We start from the raw sequence: 18,603 nt of genomic DNA on the forward strand, positions 1-18,603 counted from the left end.
TTTTCCACTCTAGTTGAAATGGATAGCCTTTCTGAACTATCCCAACAAGGTGCCAACCATGTCAACTTTGGTCAGCAACCGGTCCCAGGGAACACAGCCGAACAGCCTCCATCCCCTGTTCAGCTTTCTCATAGTAGTCAGCCATCTGTTCGGACCCCACTTCCAAACCTGCACCCTGGACTTGTATCAACTCCTATTAGCCCTCAGTTGGTAAATCAGCAGCTAGTAATGGCTCAGTTGCTGAACCAGCAGTATGCAGTGAACAGACTTCTAGCCCAACAGTCCTTAAATCAACAGTACTTGAACCACCCTCCTCCCGTCAGTAGATCCATGAACAAACCGTTGGAGCAGCAGGTCTCAACCAACACAGAGGTGTCTTCCGAAATCTACCAGTGGGTGCGTGATGAATTGAAAAGAGCAGGAATCTCACAGGCAGTATTTGCACGTGTGGCTTTTAACAGAACTCAGGTCAGACTTTTTTTTTTTTTTTTAAATGCAAGATTCTGTTCTTTTCAGTATTTGCCACCATTTCCGTCTTGTTAATTTCCTCCCCACTTTTCCTCCTGTGAAGGAACCACCAGTACTAGCTTGCGCTACTACATCTGTATCTAAGTTGATATGATAGATAACCCTTAAGTTATGTAGAATAGTGATAGAAATGTAGCCGTGTTAGTCTGGGGTAGCTGAAGCAAAATGCAGGACAATGTAGCACTTTTAAAGTGCTACATTGTCCTGCATTTTCCTTAAGTTATGCACAGTGTGTGGAAATTCTCACTATTTTTAAGCAGCTTTAATGGTTCCTTTCTCGCTCTAGCTGTTGTTCTTGAATGAGTAGTAAGTTTCAATACTAGAGAAACCTAGCAACTCTATCTAGAGCCAAGCTCAAAGCCACTCACTGAATCCCTTTCCATGTAGTAAAGATGCAGCTGTGCAATTAACGCTGTGTCTATCTCACATCGTACTATGCTGAACAAACTAACCACAACATGGTGCAGACTGTGCTGCTCCATATCCCGAATGTATTCTCAGGCTCTCTTTTATCATTAGCTATACTTAGCCTCCACAGCATGCTACTGGCTGTTACTATTTTCTTTTCCTGCTAAGATTTGTTCTATGACTACTACTAAAAATTTTAAAGATACCTTGACAAAAAGCCACATACATTTTTATTATATATCTATTTGCTTTTTTGATTTTCTACTTTTTCAAATTAAATTTCATATTAAAACACTAATTCTTCTGAGTACCAGTATCTAGACCACAGTGTGTACTGCAGTTGTCACATGCCATACAAACTTTAGCCCTAGAAAATCTGATAAAACACTAAAATGTGTTAGCTTTTTAAACTTGATTTAAAGCCTAATGCTGCTATAATTTATAAAATAATAAGATTTTAACTGAATCCCATATGACTTGAATTGAAACAAGACACACTATGAAAGAAATGCCAATATATCGAATAAGCATAAGAAAAAATAAAATTTTTATAGGTCACGTTAATGATATTTTACCTTAAAGAATGAAAAAATAGCTAAATGGGATTGTGATTTTTATATTTTAAAAACATAGTGGAGAGTTATCTGTCTAGTGTGTAATTAACAATTTTATCTGCATAAAGAACATTTCTTGAAACTTTTTTTATTTGTCTTTCTTTTATAATTTAAGAAGGAAAAAGACATTATACTTTAAATTTACTTATAATTAGGTTTATATCGACCCATGATTTCCCATCATTCTGAATTTTGGGAAAAAAAACCTCCTTTACCTGAAATAAAATATAGCTTTTGTATTGTATATTTTGTATTATTGTAGTTTTACTTGAGCATGAATTCTTAAGAGTAGTTGAGATTTTTAGACTTGGGCTTTATCACGCTGAAATAATGTGGAATAGTGTTTTTGGGTAATTCAGGGTATGTGTTAGTTCAGGGGTGTGAAATTATGTGGGGGGGATTTTTGAAGCGTTTTTACTTAACACACTTACAATCTTTAACATTTCTAATTATTGGCACTATTTCCTGTTGAAATAAATAATAGCTTCCAGTTATGGTGGCCTGGGGCAGTTATTTTGCCTGTGAATTATTCTTCAGAGAATAATTTATTTTGTAGATTTTTCCTCTTTCTGTTTGAACCGATGAGCAGCTTGAGATCTATACCTCTCAAAAATAGTTCATTGGTACAGTATTTCAAAATTTGCTAGCTAATTTTTGTACACAATTTTCAAGCTGTAGATTGCATACAAATGGTTCGTTGTTAGTATTTTATATTTGAAATTCAAGCTGAGATTTGGTTAATTTTGATTATACACGGAGCTCAGATAGTACAGTATATTTCTATTTTGTGATTGGATTTGCATAACCACAGAATTAGGTTTCTAGTACAAATACTCTCACAAATTAGAAATTTGTTCAAAATTTACTGTTTCAAGGAATATTGCTGCTGATAAACTCAGTAGGATATATTCAAAATGGTCCAAAATAAGAGCGAATACAGTCCCAGTGAACTTGTTTTAAAAGTCAAATGAAGAGGAGAATCTCTTCTTCTCTCTCCACTTCCAGTGTTCACCCAGCTTGTTTGGGTGAACAAATAATAGCTGTCCTTAGAATCTTACAAATTGCCTTACATATTAAATAAATAAGTGCCTTTACGTTATCTGTGTATGTATAGTACTTTTGGTATTTGATATAGAAAAGGTGGGAAATGATAAAAACAATGTAGCTATTGAGGGAACTTTAGATACCTCATCTTGCAGAGAGAGAGGTACAAGCCTTCAAAACCCCATTCAAGTCAATGGTACCACACACTCACACAGACAGACAGAGTTGGCAAGATTTGGGCCTTAGCTAGTTAGTAGAGCTGTTAGTGTATAATTGAATAGTCATGCAACTGCATCAAATTTTAGTAGTTACAGGACTACTTTATACTCGCCAGAGTTGGGGCGGGTGGCCAATGTTGCTCCTGGCACCATTCCCAAGGAGCCCCCTGTCATCCCACGCTGCTGCCTCTGATATAGCAGCCCCCGTCCCTATGGAATCAGAGCTCCCCATAGATAGAGACAATAGCTGGGGGCTTCCACAAGCACCGGCTCCTGCCTGTCCCTCCTCCTCGCTTCCCCCCCCCCATACACACGCTCCCTCTGCCTCTGTAGGAAGCAGCGGGGAGAGGGAGAGAAAGCTGGGTCTGCAGAGCCAGCACACGCAGAGAGCCAGTTTAAAAGCCGGCTCCCCACGTTTATCCATTCCCGCCTTCCTCCTTCACCCTCCACACTGCTGCCTCTGATACAGAGGCAGCAGTTGGGGGGTGGGAGGGCTGGCAGATCTGGTGCTTGTAGGGAGCTCGTTTAAAAGCTGGCTCCCCACAGGCACCAACCAGCTCCCGCCTTTTCCCCCTACTTACTGGTTAATAAGCCCAGGCTTATTGGTTAATCGTGTAGTCATCTACATGTCAACATCCCTACTAATTGTCTTAGGTAAAACAGACAAGTTAAAGGATCACTGCTGCATTTGATGTCTACCTTGTATATACAAACCCATATTTTATAAACAAGTATGCTGCTTATTTTTAATCAGTATATGCAGAATGTATTTTCTTTAACTAGACTTAGGGGCAAAAATTGGATGCTTTACATCTTTCAGAGGTTATTTCAGAATACAATATATGCACAGTATAGTACATTGTAAAGATGCTCTTTATATTTTTCAGTAGTACAAAGTGAAAACGTTAAATTTTAGCTACTAAACTCTGAGATAAAAACTAACCCAGCTTTAACTGGGACATTTTAAAAACTGTCATAGGTATATTTAAACCTTGTTCTGAAATTGCTCATACCATCAGTTTTTAAGCAGATTTCACCAAAAACAACTGAAGCTCTGTGTAAAAACTGATAGTCTGATATGACCCCCAAATCAGAGAAGAAACTTGATTTTCAGTATAGAAATTAAAGAAGGAAATGACTTACACAATGAGATTATTGCAGCATAACCGTCTGGCATTCAAGATGGACTTTAATTGTGGTTAAATGTGTTGCTGTAGGTGTCAGCACTTCCTATCTTGAAACTTGAACTCTGTCAGTAATACATTGTCATACTGATACAAGTATGCTTTAGGAATTTCTTTTGTCTTACTATTTGAATAGTTGGTCAACACTTGGCTTCATTTCTCTGGGGAATTTTCTTTCAGGAAAACTTTGCTGTGTAGCCATACCCTAAGAGGAAAGTTATTTCGGGATACCAGAGGTCATCCACTATTTCAAAATATAGCAGATGTGCTATTTTGCCATCCCTGTAAACCTCATTCTATGAGGAATAAGGGATGATTCAAAATAGCACTTTATTTCAGAATTTGGCACTGTGTAGACAGCGCTAAATGATTAAATAAGCTACTCAATTTACATCGCGCAAATTGCATATCTTATTTCGAGTTTGGGGTGCTGTATAGATGCTTAGAACTTCTTGTGCTTAGTCCTAGTCCATAGGAGAGAGGAATCTGGTCAAATTATAACTTTTTTTAAACTATCTGAACATGACTTTTAGAGGACAGTGTTGAGGTTTTTTGCATACGGAAATTGACAAGATGCTTTTATTTTTTTCTTGATTAATCAAACACAACTTTTTCAAACTTTAAAGTTTGGTACATATATAGATCTCTGTTACGAATACATGTTTGGCTAAGTTTTAAAAAAGTGAATAGTTGATAGAGCTATAATCGAATGAAAATTAACCCGTTCACCTATGCAATACATCATTTGCCTTATTGATTTAAAGTAGCAAAGGAGTCAAAACCCCTTTCTATTGCTTGAATATTCTCAGAGATCCTTAAGGTGGGCTTCAGTGCAATACAAGTCTAAGGTTCTAGTTATTGTGTAGCTTGGAACCCATATTAAGGGGATGTGAAAAAGAAGACATTACCATTCCAACCCAGTGTCTGAGAGCGCACTAGATTACATCCCACTGGCTCTTTGTAATGCCCCATGTTAAGCTCATTTAAATGAGATTTGTGTGAATTTCATCCCAAGAGTGGCTGTCTAGATATGTGCACAAAAATAAGCCAAGCTGTATTTCAATCGTGAGTTGTAAATGGATGACTAGATTGTATTCATACTTTATCTAAACTAAGTGCATCTTACAGATAACACACATTTGTATAGTTAGTTAGTCCCATTTAAATACATAGGTTGGGGTTTAATCCCTCACTGGGCACAGATGAGACGGGGGAGATAGAAGCCAGTCAGTTGTAGTTTCTTGAACTTTGCAAGGGTGGAGTAATGTAGAGAAGTTTCACGTCTAAAACCATTGTAACGGGCTACTCACTAGCTAGAGTTTGCGGGGGTGCAGTGCACTTTGGCCATACCCTTTACGTTGGCAGTAAGGATAAGGGATGGCATAGGGTAGTCTCACAGGCATTGTATCTATATGGATGGGAAGCTCAGACCCCCTACAGAGGGGGCTGCTGCCATGGACCAGCCTCTGCACATGGTGGGCCCAGCCTCATGGTGGACTAAGGTTGCTTCACAGCAGCCTCCCAAGCCCCTCCCCCCACAGGCTGCTGTCTCTGTCAGTAGCTTTTAAGCCGGCTCCCCCCAGTACCGGCTCCTTCCTTCCCCCCCCCCTCCCCCGTCTCTGTAGGAAGCAGCAATAGGGGCTGCAGGTGGGTCTGTGGAGCTGGCATGCACAGGGAGCCTGCTTGAAAGCCAGCTCCCCGCACATATCAGCTCCAGCCTACCCCCCTCACCCTCCACACTGCTGCCTCCTATATCCAAGGCAGCAGTGCAGGAGAAGATAGGTAGATCTGGTGCTCGTGGGGAGCCTACTTAAAGCCAGCTCCTCACGGACAGCGAGTCCCTCTCATCTACCCCCCGCTGTCTCAGATATAGAAGCAGTAAGGGGGGAGGGGAGTGTGTGTAGTCGATAGGATTAACCTGTTAGCCCGGGCTTATCGGTTAATCATTTACTCGACTATACGCTACCATCCCTACTCCTTTTGAAAAATATTTCCACCCAAGAACCAATCAATGTAGTAAATGTAAAGATTGATACATAGGGTTGCTAGGTGCTTTCAACAAAAATACTGGACACACTTGACATTACATCACAATCTACATTACATCTCAGTTAGAAAATACTGGACATTTATATTTTCTCATTTATGTTTTCTCAATTTATTTCCCGAACAGAAAGCTCAAATACTGGACTGTCTTGTTCAAAACCAGACACCTGGCAACTCTATTGATGCACAATCATTTCAATAGTCTTATTTAAAAACCCTTTTTTTAAAAAATGCAGCACTACACATATACACATTGGTCACAGAAAAGGTTAGGTTCCGAAAAATAAGCCTGACACATTTTGCTTTAAGGCATACATTGAATTGTGTATAGTATAGCAATCAATATACATTTCAAGAAAGGAGCTATTAGTTAGTTATGGTTTGACCACAACTTTGGGTTTCCTTTCTCTTTATATACAGTCAACCATAATAATCATTGCATAAACTCAGGTTTTGTTGTACCACATGACTGCAAAACACATTGTTTTCATCTACCAAAAACCCTTTGCATAAAGAGAGGCTTGCTTTGCTGCTTTTTCCATGCCCAAATGTACATTATTGTCTTTTTAAGAACAGCAAGTGACTTTTTTTAAAAAAAAATTGACCATGACAACCTAAGAATGGCCATACTGGGTCAGACCAAAGGTCAATCTATCCCAGTATCCTGTCGTCCAAAAGTGGCCATGCCAGATGCCCCAGAGGCAATGAACTGTACAGGTAATCATCAAGTGATCTGTCTCCTGTCATCCGTTTCCAGGCTATGACAAACAGGCGGGGAACACCATTCCTACCCATCCTGGCTAATAGCCATTGATGGACCTAACCTCCATGAATATAGATAGTTCCTTTTTAAACCTTGTTAAAGTCCTGGTCTTCACAACATCCTCTGGCAAGGAGTTCCACAGGTTGACTGCTCTGTGTGAAGAAAAACTTCCTTTTGTTTGCTTTAAACCTGCTACTTGCTAGTTTTGTTTGGTGGCCCCTAGTTCTTATGTTATGGGAACAAGCAAATAACTTTTCCTTATTCACTTTTTCCGTACCAGTCATGTTTTTATAGACCTCTATCATATCCCCCCCTTAGTCTCCTCTTTTCTAAGATGAAAAGTCCAAGCTTTTTTAATCTCTCTTCATATGGGACTGGTTCTAAACCGCTAATTGCTTTTGTTACCCTTTTCTGTATCTCTTTTTGAGATGAGATGACCACATCTGTACACAGTATTGGAGATGTGGGTGCACCATGGTTTTATATAGAGGCAATAAGATATTCTCTGTCTTATTCTCTATCCCTTTTTTAATGATTCCTAATATTGTTTGCTTTTTGATTGCCGCTGCGCATTGAGTGGATGTTTTCAGAGAACTATCTACGATGGCTCCAAAATCTGTCTCTTAAGTAGTTGTAGCTAAATTAGTCCCCATCATATTGTATGTAGAGTTGGGATTATTTTTTCTCAACTTTACATTTATCAACATTTAATTTCATTTGCCATTTGGTTGCCCAGTCACTTAGTTTGGTGAGATCTTTTTGAAGCTCTTCACAGTCTGCTTTGGTCTTAACTATCTTAAGCAGTTTGGTGTCCTCTGCAAATTTGCCACCTCAACCTTTTACCCCTTTCTCCTGATCATTTATAAATAGGTTGAATAGGATTGGTGCCAGTACAGACTCTTGAAGGACACCACTAGTTACCTTTCTGAATTCAGAAAACTTACCATCTGTTCCTACCCTTTGTTTCCTGTCTTTTAACCAGTTATCAATCCATTAGAGGAACTTCCCTCTTATCCCATGACAATTTACTTTACTTAAGAGCCTTTGGTGAGGGATCTTGTCAAAGGTGTTCTGGAAATCCAAGTACACTTAATCCGCTGGATCCCCCTTGTCCACATGCTTGTTGACCCCCTCAAGAGCTCCAGTCAATTAGTAAGGCATGATTTCCCTTTACAGTAAGCATGTTGACTTTTCCTCAACAAATTATGTTTATCTGTGTCTGACAATTGTATTCTTTACTATTGTTCCAACTAATTTGCCCGGTTACAGATGTTAGGCTTACCAGTCTATAATTCCCAGGATCACCTCTAGAGCCCTTTTTAACTATTGGCATCACATTAGCGGTCTTCCAGGCACTGGGTACATATATCTGAACATATCTGAAAGTTTTTGATGGGTACCGTCTCTTCCTCACCTTCATTCGACCTGTGTTTATTTTGTTTAAAATATCAGCTTTCATTGTGCCATTATTTTCCCAGAGAAATGAAGCCAAGTGTTGATCAACCATTCATTTTTATGATAAGAGTACGACAAAAATATGTGAAGTCTTCTAGATATTTAAGACTATGCATGTGCTAATCCTGGGCAATTACTGTTTTAAAGGAAGAACATTTGGGTGCAGTAAAGTATAGACTGTCCTTTTAAAACAAAATCTGAAGTTTACGCTGATCACCTTCCTAGGCTTTTTTCTTTTTTCATTTTGTCTTTGGCACACTTTATTTTCCAGTAAAATGAAGAATGAAGATGGATTATTCAAAATTGATAACAGTAATGGACCATCATGTAATGTTTTATTGAATTTGAGTTCTGTAAATTATGTGATGGAGGGAAATTTGCCTGCTTAAGTATAACAGAAATTGCCGCTGTGTTCATATAATTCTTCATAGTGTAATTTAAGAAAAAGCACACTATCCGTATCACTATTGAATAAAAGGTAAAAAGGTGCTATTACACTATCATGACAGCTCTCCTCTTGCTACTAAGCGACATAGATAAATGTGTCTGCTTATAACTTACTTGGCAGGATTCCAAACTTGTGGGTGGAGTTTGCAAATAATCTTCCACCTGGACATGTGATTTAAGAACGCTGTAATGGAGACAGATCACATTCGAGGACGTTCTGCATATTTTGGGGAGGTTTCAGCAAATCACATTTTTCTTCTGTGAGCTTTGAAGTTCCATGAGGCTGATAAAATCTATTTGAATCAGTGATTACGTTCAAAGAGGAGACTAACTGGGGACCAGACAGGCAATGTTTTTGTTCATATTGGCAGACACTTTCATTTCTCTCCCATTTTAAAGAATTCATAATTAGCTTTTGAAAGCACTGATAATATTTATTGAACATTTTTGTGCAATTACTAATGAATTATACTTGTGATGACTTGTAAAGTTTTTTTTTTTTTTTAAACAGACTTGGTGTCTTAAGAAAATTCATTTCCATTCAAGGGTGGGGGAGAGAGCATTGGACAATCAGGCTGACAGAGTGAAGCTGAACATGCAAAACTGCATTTGGTTATCATGCACTCTGAAGTATAGTATCAGGAAAGCACACTACAAATTGTATCTTGGCAAATCACTTCATGTCTGGGTCTAAGTGGATGGTAAATCTATCCATGTTGATATTAGACAGGGTGTTAGGTTTGACATACAGTAATGCTCATTGGGATTTACCTGTTCATATTTTGTCATACAATTTTTAGCTGAATTTTAGCATCCAGAAAAGTGAAGGACTAGCATTACCAGCTCTAGCAAAATATATTGCAGGCAGATAATGCTATAGTACGTCCCAATTCTGTTGATGCACCTTCTGTAGTCCTCTGTATTCATGTGTATATACTAGAATTTTCAGTCTCAAGTCATTCTAGGGACCCCTCCCCCATGTCAGCATTTCCTTTTCTAGCTTATGGGGAATGCCAGAGCTACACTTGAAACTTTTGTGAATATAATAATGTTGATTAGGTGTGTGTGTTTACCATTTCTAATCAACAAAATCTTTAGAATTTATATCGGCATAAAAGCATTTTTTCAGTATAATATAGTTTGTTCAAGGAACTGGTATAGGTTGTACCAGCAAAAATATCCTTTCTTGCCATTTTAATCTGTGTCTGCATAGGGAGATGTTGCTAATTATAGCTGCACTCAGAAACGTTGTCTATTCTAGGCTAAGCCTAAGACTTGCCGTTTTGTCATCCTTATCGCTTCATAAGTTGCATCATCTCCAGTCAAGTTGACCCCTTGTTAATAGTAGTTGTGAGCAATGGTTCTCCATTTCTGCACCTGGCAAATTAAAAAGGCCCAGGGGTGTGTCTAAACTACAGGTATTTTTCGAAAAAAAGTGGCCTTTTTTTCGAAAAAACTTCCCCTGCGTCTATACTGCTGTCGTATTCTTTTGACAGTAAATTGAAAGAACGTGGCAGTTTTTTCAACTGCGGAAAACCTCGTTTTACAAGGAAGAACACCTTTTTTCAAAAGTGCTGTTTCAAAAAAAGGCATTCTTGAATGCAAACTGGGCTTTTTCGAGAGAGAGCATCCAGACTGTCTGTGTGCTCTTCCGAAAAAGTGGCTTACTTTTTCGAAAGAAATGGTTGCAGTCTAGTGGTTGCAGAAAAAGCCTGTTTCTAAAGAGGCTTGTAGTCTAGATGTAGCCTGACTGTGCTGAAACTGGCTTTGTATTCTCTATACATAGCAGTTCAGTGTCATTGAACAATTATTGACAAATTACAGGGACCCATTTCTAACTAGCATTCTTTGCACTGGGTCATTTTTTGTAGCATCCAGAGATCTAGTAAATGGATGGATAGATATGAATGGTAAACATAAGAACAGCCATATTGGGTCAGACCATCTTGTCCTCCAAAAGTATCCAATGTCAAGTGTTCCAAATGTTGAAAATTATTTCAGAAAATATTGACTCCAAACATGAGGGAAGGGTAATTTTCAGCTTTCCCTATAACACCTCTGCTTGTAACGCTGCTATTCTATGCTGGTTCAGTTCTTGAGTAAAAACTGTCAAATTATGCTTTGGATCATCCCCACTTGCAAGAAAGCCCATGAGAGTGTTTGGGGTAGGGATGAAGAAAATTCCATGTGGGTTGTTCTCCAAATTATTCCTTAGGCTTGGGACTCATGGGATGGGTTTGCATTTGCCTCTTCCCCCATCACAAATAACTGAGGATTCGGCCACTAGTTCCTGTGAATCATGGAGAATACGACAGAGGGATAGGCAATTATAGAGGCACACAGCTGTTTTCTGCACTAGCTTCTGATCTGCGGTGCTTCTACAGGCCCTGCTTTTCCCCCCACCTCTACTTCCATGTGCTAGAAGTTTTCTTTCTGTGCTACTGAGGACTCCTCAATCATCATCTGCTGACATTTGCATCTTTAAAGGACTTGTGCTCTTCATGGAGGACCTTCTCTAACTTCTTTGGTTTTACCAACATCAGCATGCTCCATAGCGTAGATAGGAGCATAATGTCCAAGACTGTTCCTCCTGTCCTTGCTTTAGAAAAAAGGATATCTTCGCTTCAGATTGCCTTTCTCTGTTTCATTGTCTATATTGCCTGGTTTTTTTCTTTCCTGTCCTGAAGCAAAAATGGCATTCTCCCCAAATTCCCCTCTAAGAAATCCATCCAGCTGCTAAAACATTACAAGTATCACCAGTTTCCTTTCTTCATACCCCCATTGCATGAGCTTAATCAACTACTTTAACCTCACACATGCACACACCCCTGGACTCGGGTGACAAAACATTTCCCATTGAGTATTCTCCTATACTATTCTGAAGAGGATAGGTATCCTGGGGCTTGGTTTCCTAAGTGCAACAGCTGTTGCAAACTGTATCTTGTCAGTGTAATTTCCTTCATATTCCAGTTAATATTGATTATGATTTTTCCTTTAATTATTTTGGGTGGGGGGGGGGGCATACTGATATATATTAAATAAGGGCCTTAATCAATTAAGTAATGCTTTAAGAACGTTATTAACCCACTTAGATTAATTTTCAAATATCACTTATTTTCAAAGTGCTGCTTGAGTTTCTAGAAATGGCTTTCCATTGCTCAAGATTGAACTGATGCTTCGCTACAGTCTTTGTCTAGCTGGCATGAGAACTACACAATCTAATGCTGTTGTACTGTGTGGATTTCATTTATTCTTAACTTCTTGTGATTGTCTGACTGTGAAAGATTTCATGGCGAGTTAAGCCAGTAAAAGGAAGGAGACCAATTAGGCAGATTCAGTTTATGTTGTATGTAAAACAGATGCTTAATAAAATTAAGAATACAATTGAGGCTCTCTTCTCCACTACCTAAATTGTCATTAATATATTCCTATGCAGTGTGAATGCCTTTGACTGTTCATGTTCTAAACATCATGGAAAAGAAAAAGGAATGATTAGGAAAGGATTTGCAGAGCACATTTACAAAAGATTGTGCGGGCTAATTCTTCAGTGTTCGTTTTTGCTACAGGGCTTGCTCTCAGAAATCCTCCGAAAGGAAGAAGACCCTAAGACCGCCTCACAGTCTTTACTAGTAAACCTTCGGGCTATGCAGAACTTCTTGCAGCTGCCAGAAGCTGAACGAGATCGAATTTACCAGGATGAAAGGGAAAGGAGCTTGAATGCAGCCTCTGCTATGGGCCCAGCACCTCTCATAAGCACACCGCCAAGCCGTCCTCCACAAGTAAACCACTTTTTCAGTCTTTCACATCTGCTTGTTGTGCCTTCTTAATGCCCCACTGGCAGCCTTTATTTTAAAAAGAGAGAAGCGTCTCAATACAATTAAGTTAAAATTCTAGTCAAATTATTAACTTTAATGCATGCCACACACTAAATTTAGGAAAAATACAGTAGCCTCTATTTGTTAAAAATCTGGACTTACCATTGCAGCAAAAATAGTATATATTTCTTCTAACTTCAAAATAATATAGTATTGGTAATATATTCCTAGCCAAAGTATAACTTTTGTGGTACCAGTTATGAAGAATCCTGGATTTTGATTTGGTGCTTTTGCCTCACTTCTTCTGTAAATATTGGACTGTTATATTTAACAGCTTAAGTAGGTACTTATCTAGGATTGAGAATCTCATCCTGTTCCTGCTGACTTCAATGGAAACGAGCAAACCCACATTTCCTGTCATTCCACTCAGCAAGCAGCATTGCCTCATTAAGGACCTGATCAGAGGTTCTTAACGCAGAGATGGGTTCAAGAAGCTGAAAAATGTGGGAAATTTCCTGAAACGTTTCATGAAATTCTCTCCTGTGCATCAACATTTTGATCTTTTTCCAACTTTCCAGTGATTTGTACCACTGAACCTTTATGTCCAAATGGAGTCCCTTCAGCATCTCCAAGAAGGCATAAGGTTCTTTTGAAAGATTGCAGCCCTATGGCAACATCCATAAGTCTTTATTCAGCCCTCAGTCAAGTGAAGCACCTACTGACTTCTCTGAAATCCAGGGGAATCACTTTTTCAAATAAGAACTCCTCATTAGAAGGTCTGTCAGAGACCGAAGTTTGAATTCTCAGCAACAACAGACCCATATTTTCTGTCCTACATAAATGGCATTGGTAGTAGTTTTGGTGAGTGCAGGATTTGACCACAGGAATGCAGTGTTTTTTGCAAAAGAAAATTGGTTTTTGTGTTGAAATCTTACTAAGAAAGATTTCATGTCTACTGAAATTTCCTGTGTTGCTCTGGCTCAAAGTTGTACTACTGCTAGAATAGAATAACACAGAAATACAGATATCTGCACTGCTCTACTAATATCTATAGGATATAGATCTGTATCTGTATTCACAAACCAAAGTAATTGTATTGAACAGGGCTTTGGGTCATGGGAATTCTGTTGTAATGCCTTTGATGGGTAGTAATACTGATTACGACAATACACACACTTATTGCTGTGTGATGTACACATTTTGAATATAGTGTACTTTGTGATGAATATTTTTGTAAAATTTTTAGCTAGTGAATACTAAAAATCCTGATTGATTAACAAATAATTTGTAGGAAAGGATGGAGCAGAGGTAGTTTCTGATCTGCTCTAATGTATTGCATGAGAGGGAAAATGTCTGTAACAGAACAGATTGTGTTTCTAGCCTATTTTTGTTATCATTAATGGAGTCTGTGTAGGCCCCTATAGATACCATTAAAGATGAAGGATGAGGGTCACTATTTACATAGTAATGTTTTAGTGGAAGAATAGTTAAATACAGATAACTGTTAAAATAATATCTGACTTCTGTTTAATTCCCCTGCCTGTTCCCAAAAGCCAGGTGATTCAGGATAAAGGCAGGTTCTCCATTCTTAGCTTATCCCTTTTATACTAAGGTCATGCCACTTTGTCTCAAGTACTCTTGGACCATTTGATGATCTGAGGAATTGGGTTAACTGTGATACTAACTAGTAGACTGTTAAGTGAAAGAAAAGATGAGCTTTAACTTTGAATTTGTTTTATGTTTTAAACTCACATAAGCAACCTCGTGCATTCTTATGAAACCTTTTTGCATTATTTTTATCTTTCAAAAAGTTAAAAATAATGCTGTGAAGACAACACATACTATTAATCACCAAGTTATTCAGTATCTATATTGGGCAAGGCACTGAATATACTTGTTACATGTATCATTGATTCTCATTGAAGAAAATGTCAGAATGCTGCCATGGATTAGTATTTGTGTCCTATACAAATGATCATTAGACCATTTTCTAAATGTAATATTTTTTTTGTTGCCTTACAAAATATACAGGGGTTTTACCTGAGGGAGAGATGTAGTCTAGCGATCAAGGCAGAGAAATACCTAAGTTGTGATTCTGGCTGCTACTAACGCTCCCTGGAGTAACTTGCCTCAATTTGCCCATCTAGACATAGCCATATGGTGATGTCCTGAATCCTAACTTCAAAAATGAAAAGTCCTACATTCTGTTGGTTACCTTGAAAAATAGTACAGTAATTCCTCATTTAACACGTGCCTACTTAACACATTTTTGCAATAGCACGATTTTTTTTTTTTAGGGAACGTTTTTTGAATTGCACAACCGTCCCCGGAATAACACAGTTTCCCCAGCCGGCCTGTTGCCGGTGGGTGCGCGGGGTTTCCCCCGCCTCCCTGCAAAGTGACGGAGGGTTCGCCACTTGCCGCGCCATTCCCCGCTGACTTCCCCTTGCCGGATGCCTTGCCCCCTTTCCTCCGCCCCCGTTTGCAGGCCGTCTGCTGGGTTTCCCCAGCCGGCCTATCGCTGGCGGCTGCTCAGGGCTTCCCCCGCCTCCCTGCAAAGCGGCGGAGGGTTCGCCGCTCGCCACACCGTTCCCCAGCGACCAACCCCCTCGCCGGACGCAGTGTGGGTCCCAGCAGACCTGTCACAGGGGCATACTCCCAACCCAATCCCCTTCCCATCTCCTCTCCTTCCCTTCCTCAGAGCCAGACACCTCCCCTCCCTGCTGTAACCCAGTCCTCTTTTTCCCCCAACCTTATGTCCCGGTCCCAAGAGACGCCACTTCTTGAAACGCAACCCCCACCTTTTCCATTATTTTCAATGGGAAAATTGACCCCTCATAACACGTTTTCACTTAACACGATCATTTTCTGAAATGTATCTCTAGTGTTAAATGGGGAATTACTGTATAAATCCTATACGTTGTAGGAGAAAATAATTCATAGTAGTATAAGTGCCAGAATTATGATCTCTCTCTCAGATGGATGAGAGTAGTGACTTAAATATTTATCATCAGAAAATTTGTGTCCAGTTTTAATTTTACTAAATAAAACTCAATGAAATTAATAACATCATCACTATAGCATATTTATGACAAATTATCAAAACAAAGTTAGATAGTATTTTGCTCCTTCAGCAATGAACATCTTGGATTATTGTTTAAAGGCAAAGCCGATCATTTAGCCTGACAACGTAGTTACACAGCAGCAAACATATTTTGATACTAAATTTTAAGACTAGTAAGATTTGAAACAATTAAGACATGAAATCATGAAATTGGGAGTTAATGTGCCAGACAGGAAGGTTTATTTTGCAATTGTGAGTATCTATTTGGGATGGATGTGAAAATAAACATCTTGCAAAGGATCTCTTCTGCATTTATTCTGTTGCCAACTGGCGGCCCAATGTTAGAGAAGACTTAACAGTTAATGGCCAAGCTCATTGGGGGTGTGAATTGTGCATAAAATTGCATGCAAAAATCCATTTGGGACCCTGATGTTCTAATGGTAGTGCAGCAGCCCACCAAGTGCAAATCCTGATGCCTGAGCTAAGAAAAGCTATGCTGAGTTTCTCACTAGTATCACATGCTCACTAGTTGTTACTGAGCTAAGGTATCTGTATTATTTCCACCTCTTTCTTGATAACCTATGAGCTCTTCTATCCTTTACCCCTGCTCTTCCTCCTTCGAATAATAAACCCCCCGAATACTCCCCATCAGACTTTTGAAGATTACCTGTGGCCTAAGTTATATCAGCGGCAAAGCGCTTGTATTGGAGAGTTGTTGAACTCTATGTATTCTGGCGAGTAAGTTTCTGCTCGTGTAGGTGGTGGTGTTAATTAATATCCTCCTATAACAGTGGCTCTTAAAAACCCTTACTGAAAGTGTGATCCCATTGCACTAGATACGTAATAAGACGGTCTGTGTCCAGACAAATTTGCAGTTTAAATAGATAAGACAGGCAAAGCGTGAGAGGGGAGATGACTTGCTGAAGTTCACATAGTAGGGAACAGAACCTACAACTCTTGCATCCCTGTCCAACGTCCTGTTCACAGCACCTTCTCAGTTCTAAAAATGCTCCTCACATGAGCCCCATGCTCCACCACTCATTTTCAGACCTGTCCATCGCACATCCCTGGACTTATGAAACAGACGTGCACCACCTTAGAAGTGGGGCGTGGGCAGTACCAAGACAAGCCAAAGGAATAAGTGGCTAAGAAGAAATTAGTTGTTTGGAAATGAGAATGAGGAAGTAGGGGTAACACATACATGCATCATTAATTATTTTCAGTGAATGTACTTCATTCACAACTCCATCAGGAAATTCCATCCTGATCAGTGTCATGGTGTGTTCCTTCCTCGAAGTGCAGCTTCTTGAGTGGCTGCTTCCTATTGCCTAGTGTAGCTAAAAGAACGATCTCTAGGATTCTAGATTTATTTATTTATTTTGCTGTGCTGAGAAAGTGAGAGCGTGATCAGACCAGAGTTCCTACAAGATTCTACCCTAGCTGATTGTCATGTTTCTCTATCCCTGGCTGTCCTGAGCTGCAGGTTTTCCTTTGCAGTATGTTTGAGCCACCCTGCAGCCATTATGGGTTTGCGTATTTCTCTTTCAAAACAGAAAGTCATTCTGAGCTCTACAGAGAGGATCAGGATACTTTTGGCCAGACACTGCCTTTTCCCCCAATCAGCATTTGTGAAATTGAGTGTGTGCAGATTAGGGATGTTCGCAAGTAGTCGACTGGAGTATCGACTACTCTCTTCCCCCCTTGCTGCCTCTATGAGAAGCAGCAAGGGAGAGTGGACAGGATTCAGTGCTGGAGGGAGCCAGTTTAAAAGGGAGACTCTTCCTTACCCTCCACCCCTACCCCCACCCCGGCCTGCTGCATCTATCAGAGGCAGCAGGGGGAGTTGGGGAGGCTGCTCCGGGGATCCAGCTAGGCTCTCCAATGGACAAAGGCTGGCCATGTGCAGGGACTGCTCCAGCAGCAGCCACTGGTTGCAGCCACCGCTGGCTGCTGCGAACATGGGTTGCTGCCAGATCAGCCTCTGTTCACAGCGGACAAGGCTGGATGCAGCTAGGGGCTGGTGCTGGAGAAGCCCCTGGCCATGGCCAGCCTTAGCCACTGCGAACGGAGGCTGCTCTAGCAGTAGCCCCTGTTAGCAGCGGACAAAGGCTGCGGGACTCTATGCAAGCCAGGACCAAGCAGTCCTGGCTCGCTCTGGTCCAGGATGCTGTGCCGCTGCATTTTAAATGTAGTGAGAGCCTGGCAGCCCTTATCACATTTAAAATGCACAGCTGTAGCTCAGGTGGCTCCTGGAGCTGGCACGAGCCAGGACTGCTCAGTCCTGGCTCGAGCCGGCTTCTGGAGCTACTCCCGCTGCAGCTCTGCAGAGCGGTTCTTATTGACTAATAGTGTAGTCAATACAAACTGTATTGTCTACGCGATTGGCCTGATAACCACAATTTAACGTTCTTAGTGCAGATCAAGGGTAAAGTCTAATGTACAAGGCTGGCATTTTCAGAAGCCTCCTCAGATTTTATGTGACTCAGTGTTTTGTATTGATTTTTTTTCTCAGAAGTTACAAGCACTCCCAGCTTCTTGAAGTCATGATTCCTTCATACTTGTGAAAATCAGGGCAAAAGTAGTCTCAACTTGAGTACCAAAAAACAAAACCTACAGGCCGCTTTCATAGTATTGCTGTAGATGTTTTCATCTTGGAATATGAGGCCTTATCTTAAGTGTTTCAGATTTTTTTGTTATTGGAACAACTTTTGTTGAAAGGGACATGGTTTCAAGATTGATTGAGGTCTTCCTGTCTGGAGAAGGAAAACAGCATTTGAACAAAATTACAAGGTGGAAACAAATTAAGCATAAGCGTGTACATGGTGAAGGAGACAACTTAAAAAGAAGTTGGCAGTTAATATCTGTGCGGCGGTATGACAATGGAGAGTTAGTAGGCAGCAGGTGAAGTTGCATTTGAAGTTGTTGCAGTAGGCCATATAATCAATGTCTCTGTTAAATCCATGCTGTTTAGTGTCCAGCAGAGTAGTGTATTTAAGTACACGGGCTTGCATCTAATG

The 18,603-nt window shown here is 40.0% G+C and overlaps 1 protein-coding gene across 11 annotated transcripts in view; it reads left to right on the plus strand.

The window, feature by feature from the left end:
* SATB1 (SATB homeobox 1) overlaps nt 1–18,603 on the plus strand; it is a 111,380-nt gene that overhangs the window by 57,103 nt on the left and 35,674 nt on the right. For 10 of the 11 annotated variants that reach the window (XM_075922093.2, XM_075922097.2, XM_089776642.1 and 7 more), the window contains 2 exons: nt 14–468; nt 12,274–12,486. In XM_075922093.2, the coding sequence (XP_075778208.2) occupies nt 14–468; nt 12,274–12,486 (668 nt within the window). The remainder of the gene's footprint in view (nt 1–13; nt 469–12,273; nt 12,487–18,603) is intronic. The other variant, XM_075922098.2, reaches the window with a different exon arrangement.

Source organism: Pelodiscus sinensis, chromosome 2 (assembly GCF_052426305.1).
Source record: "Pelodiscus sinensis isolate ZL-2025 chromosome 2, ASM5242630v1, whole genome shotgun sequence".
Lineage (NCBI taxonomy): Eukaryota > Metazoa > Chordata > Testudines > Trionychidae > Pelodiscus > Pelodiscus sinensis.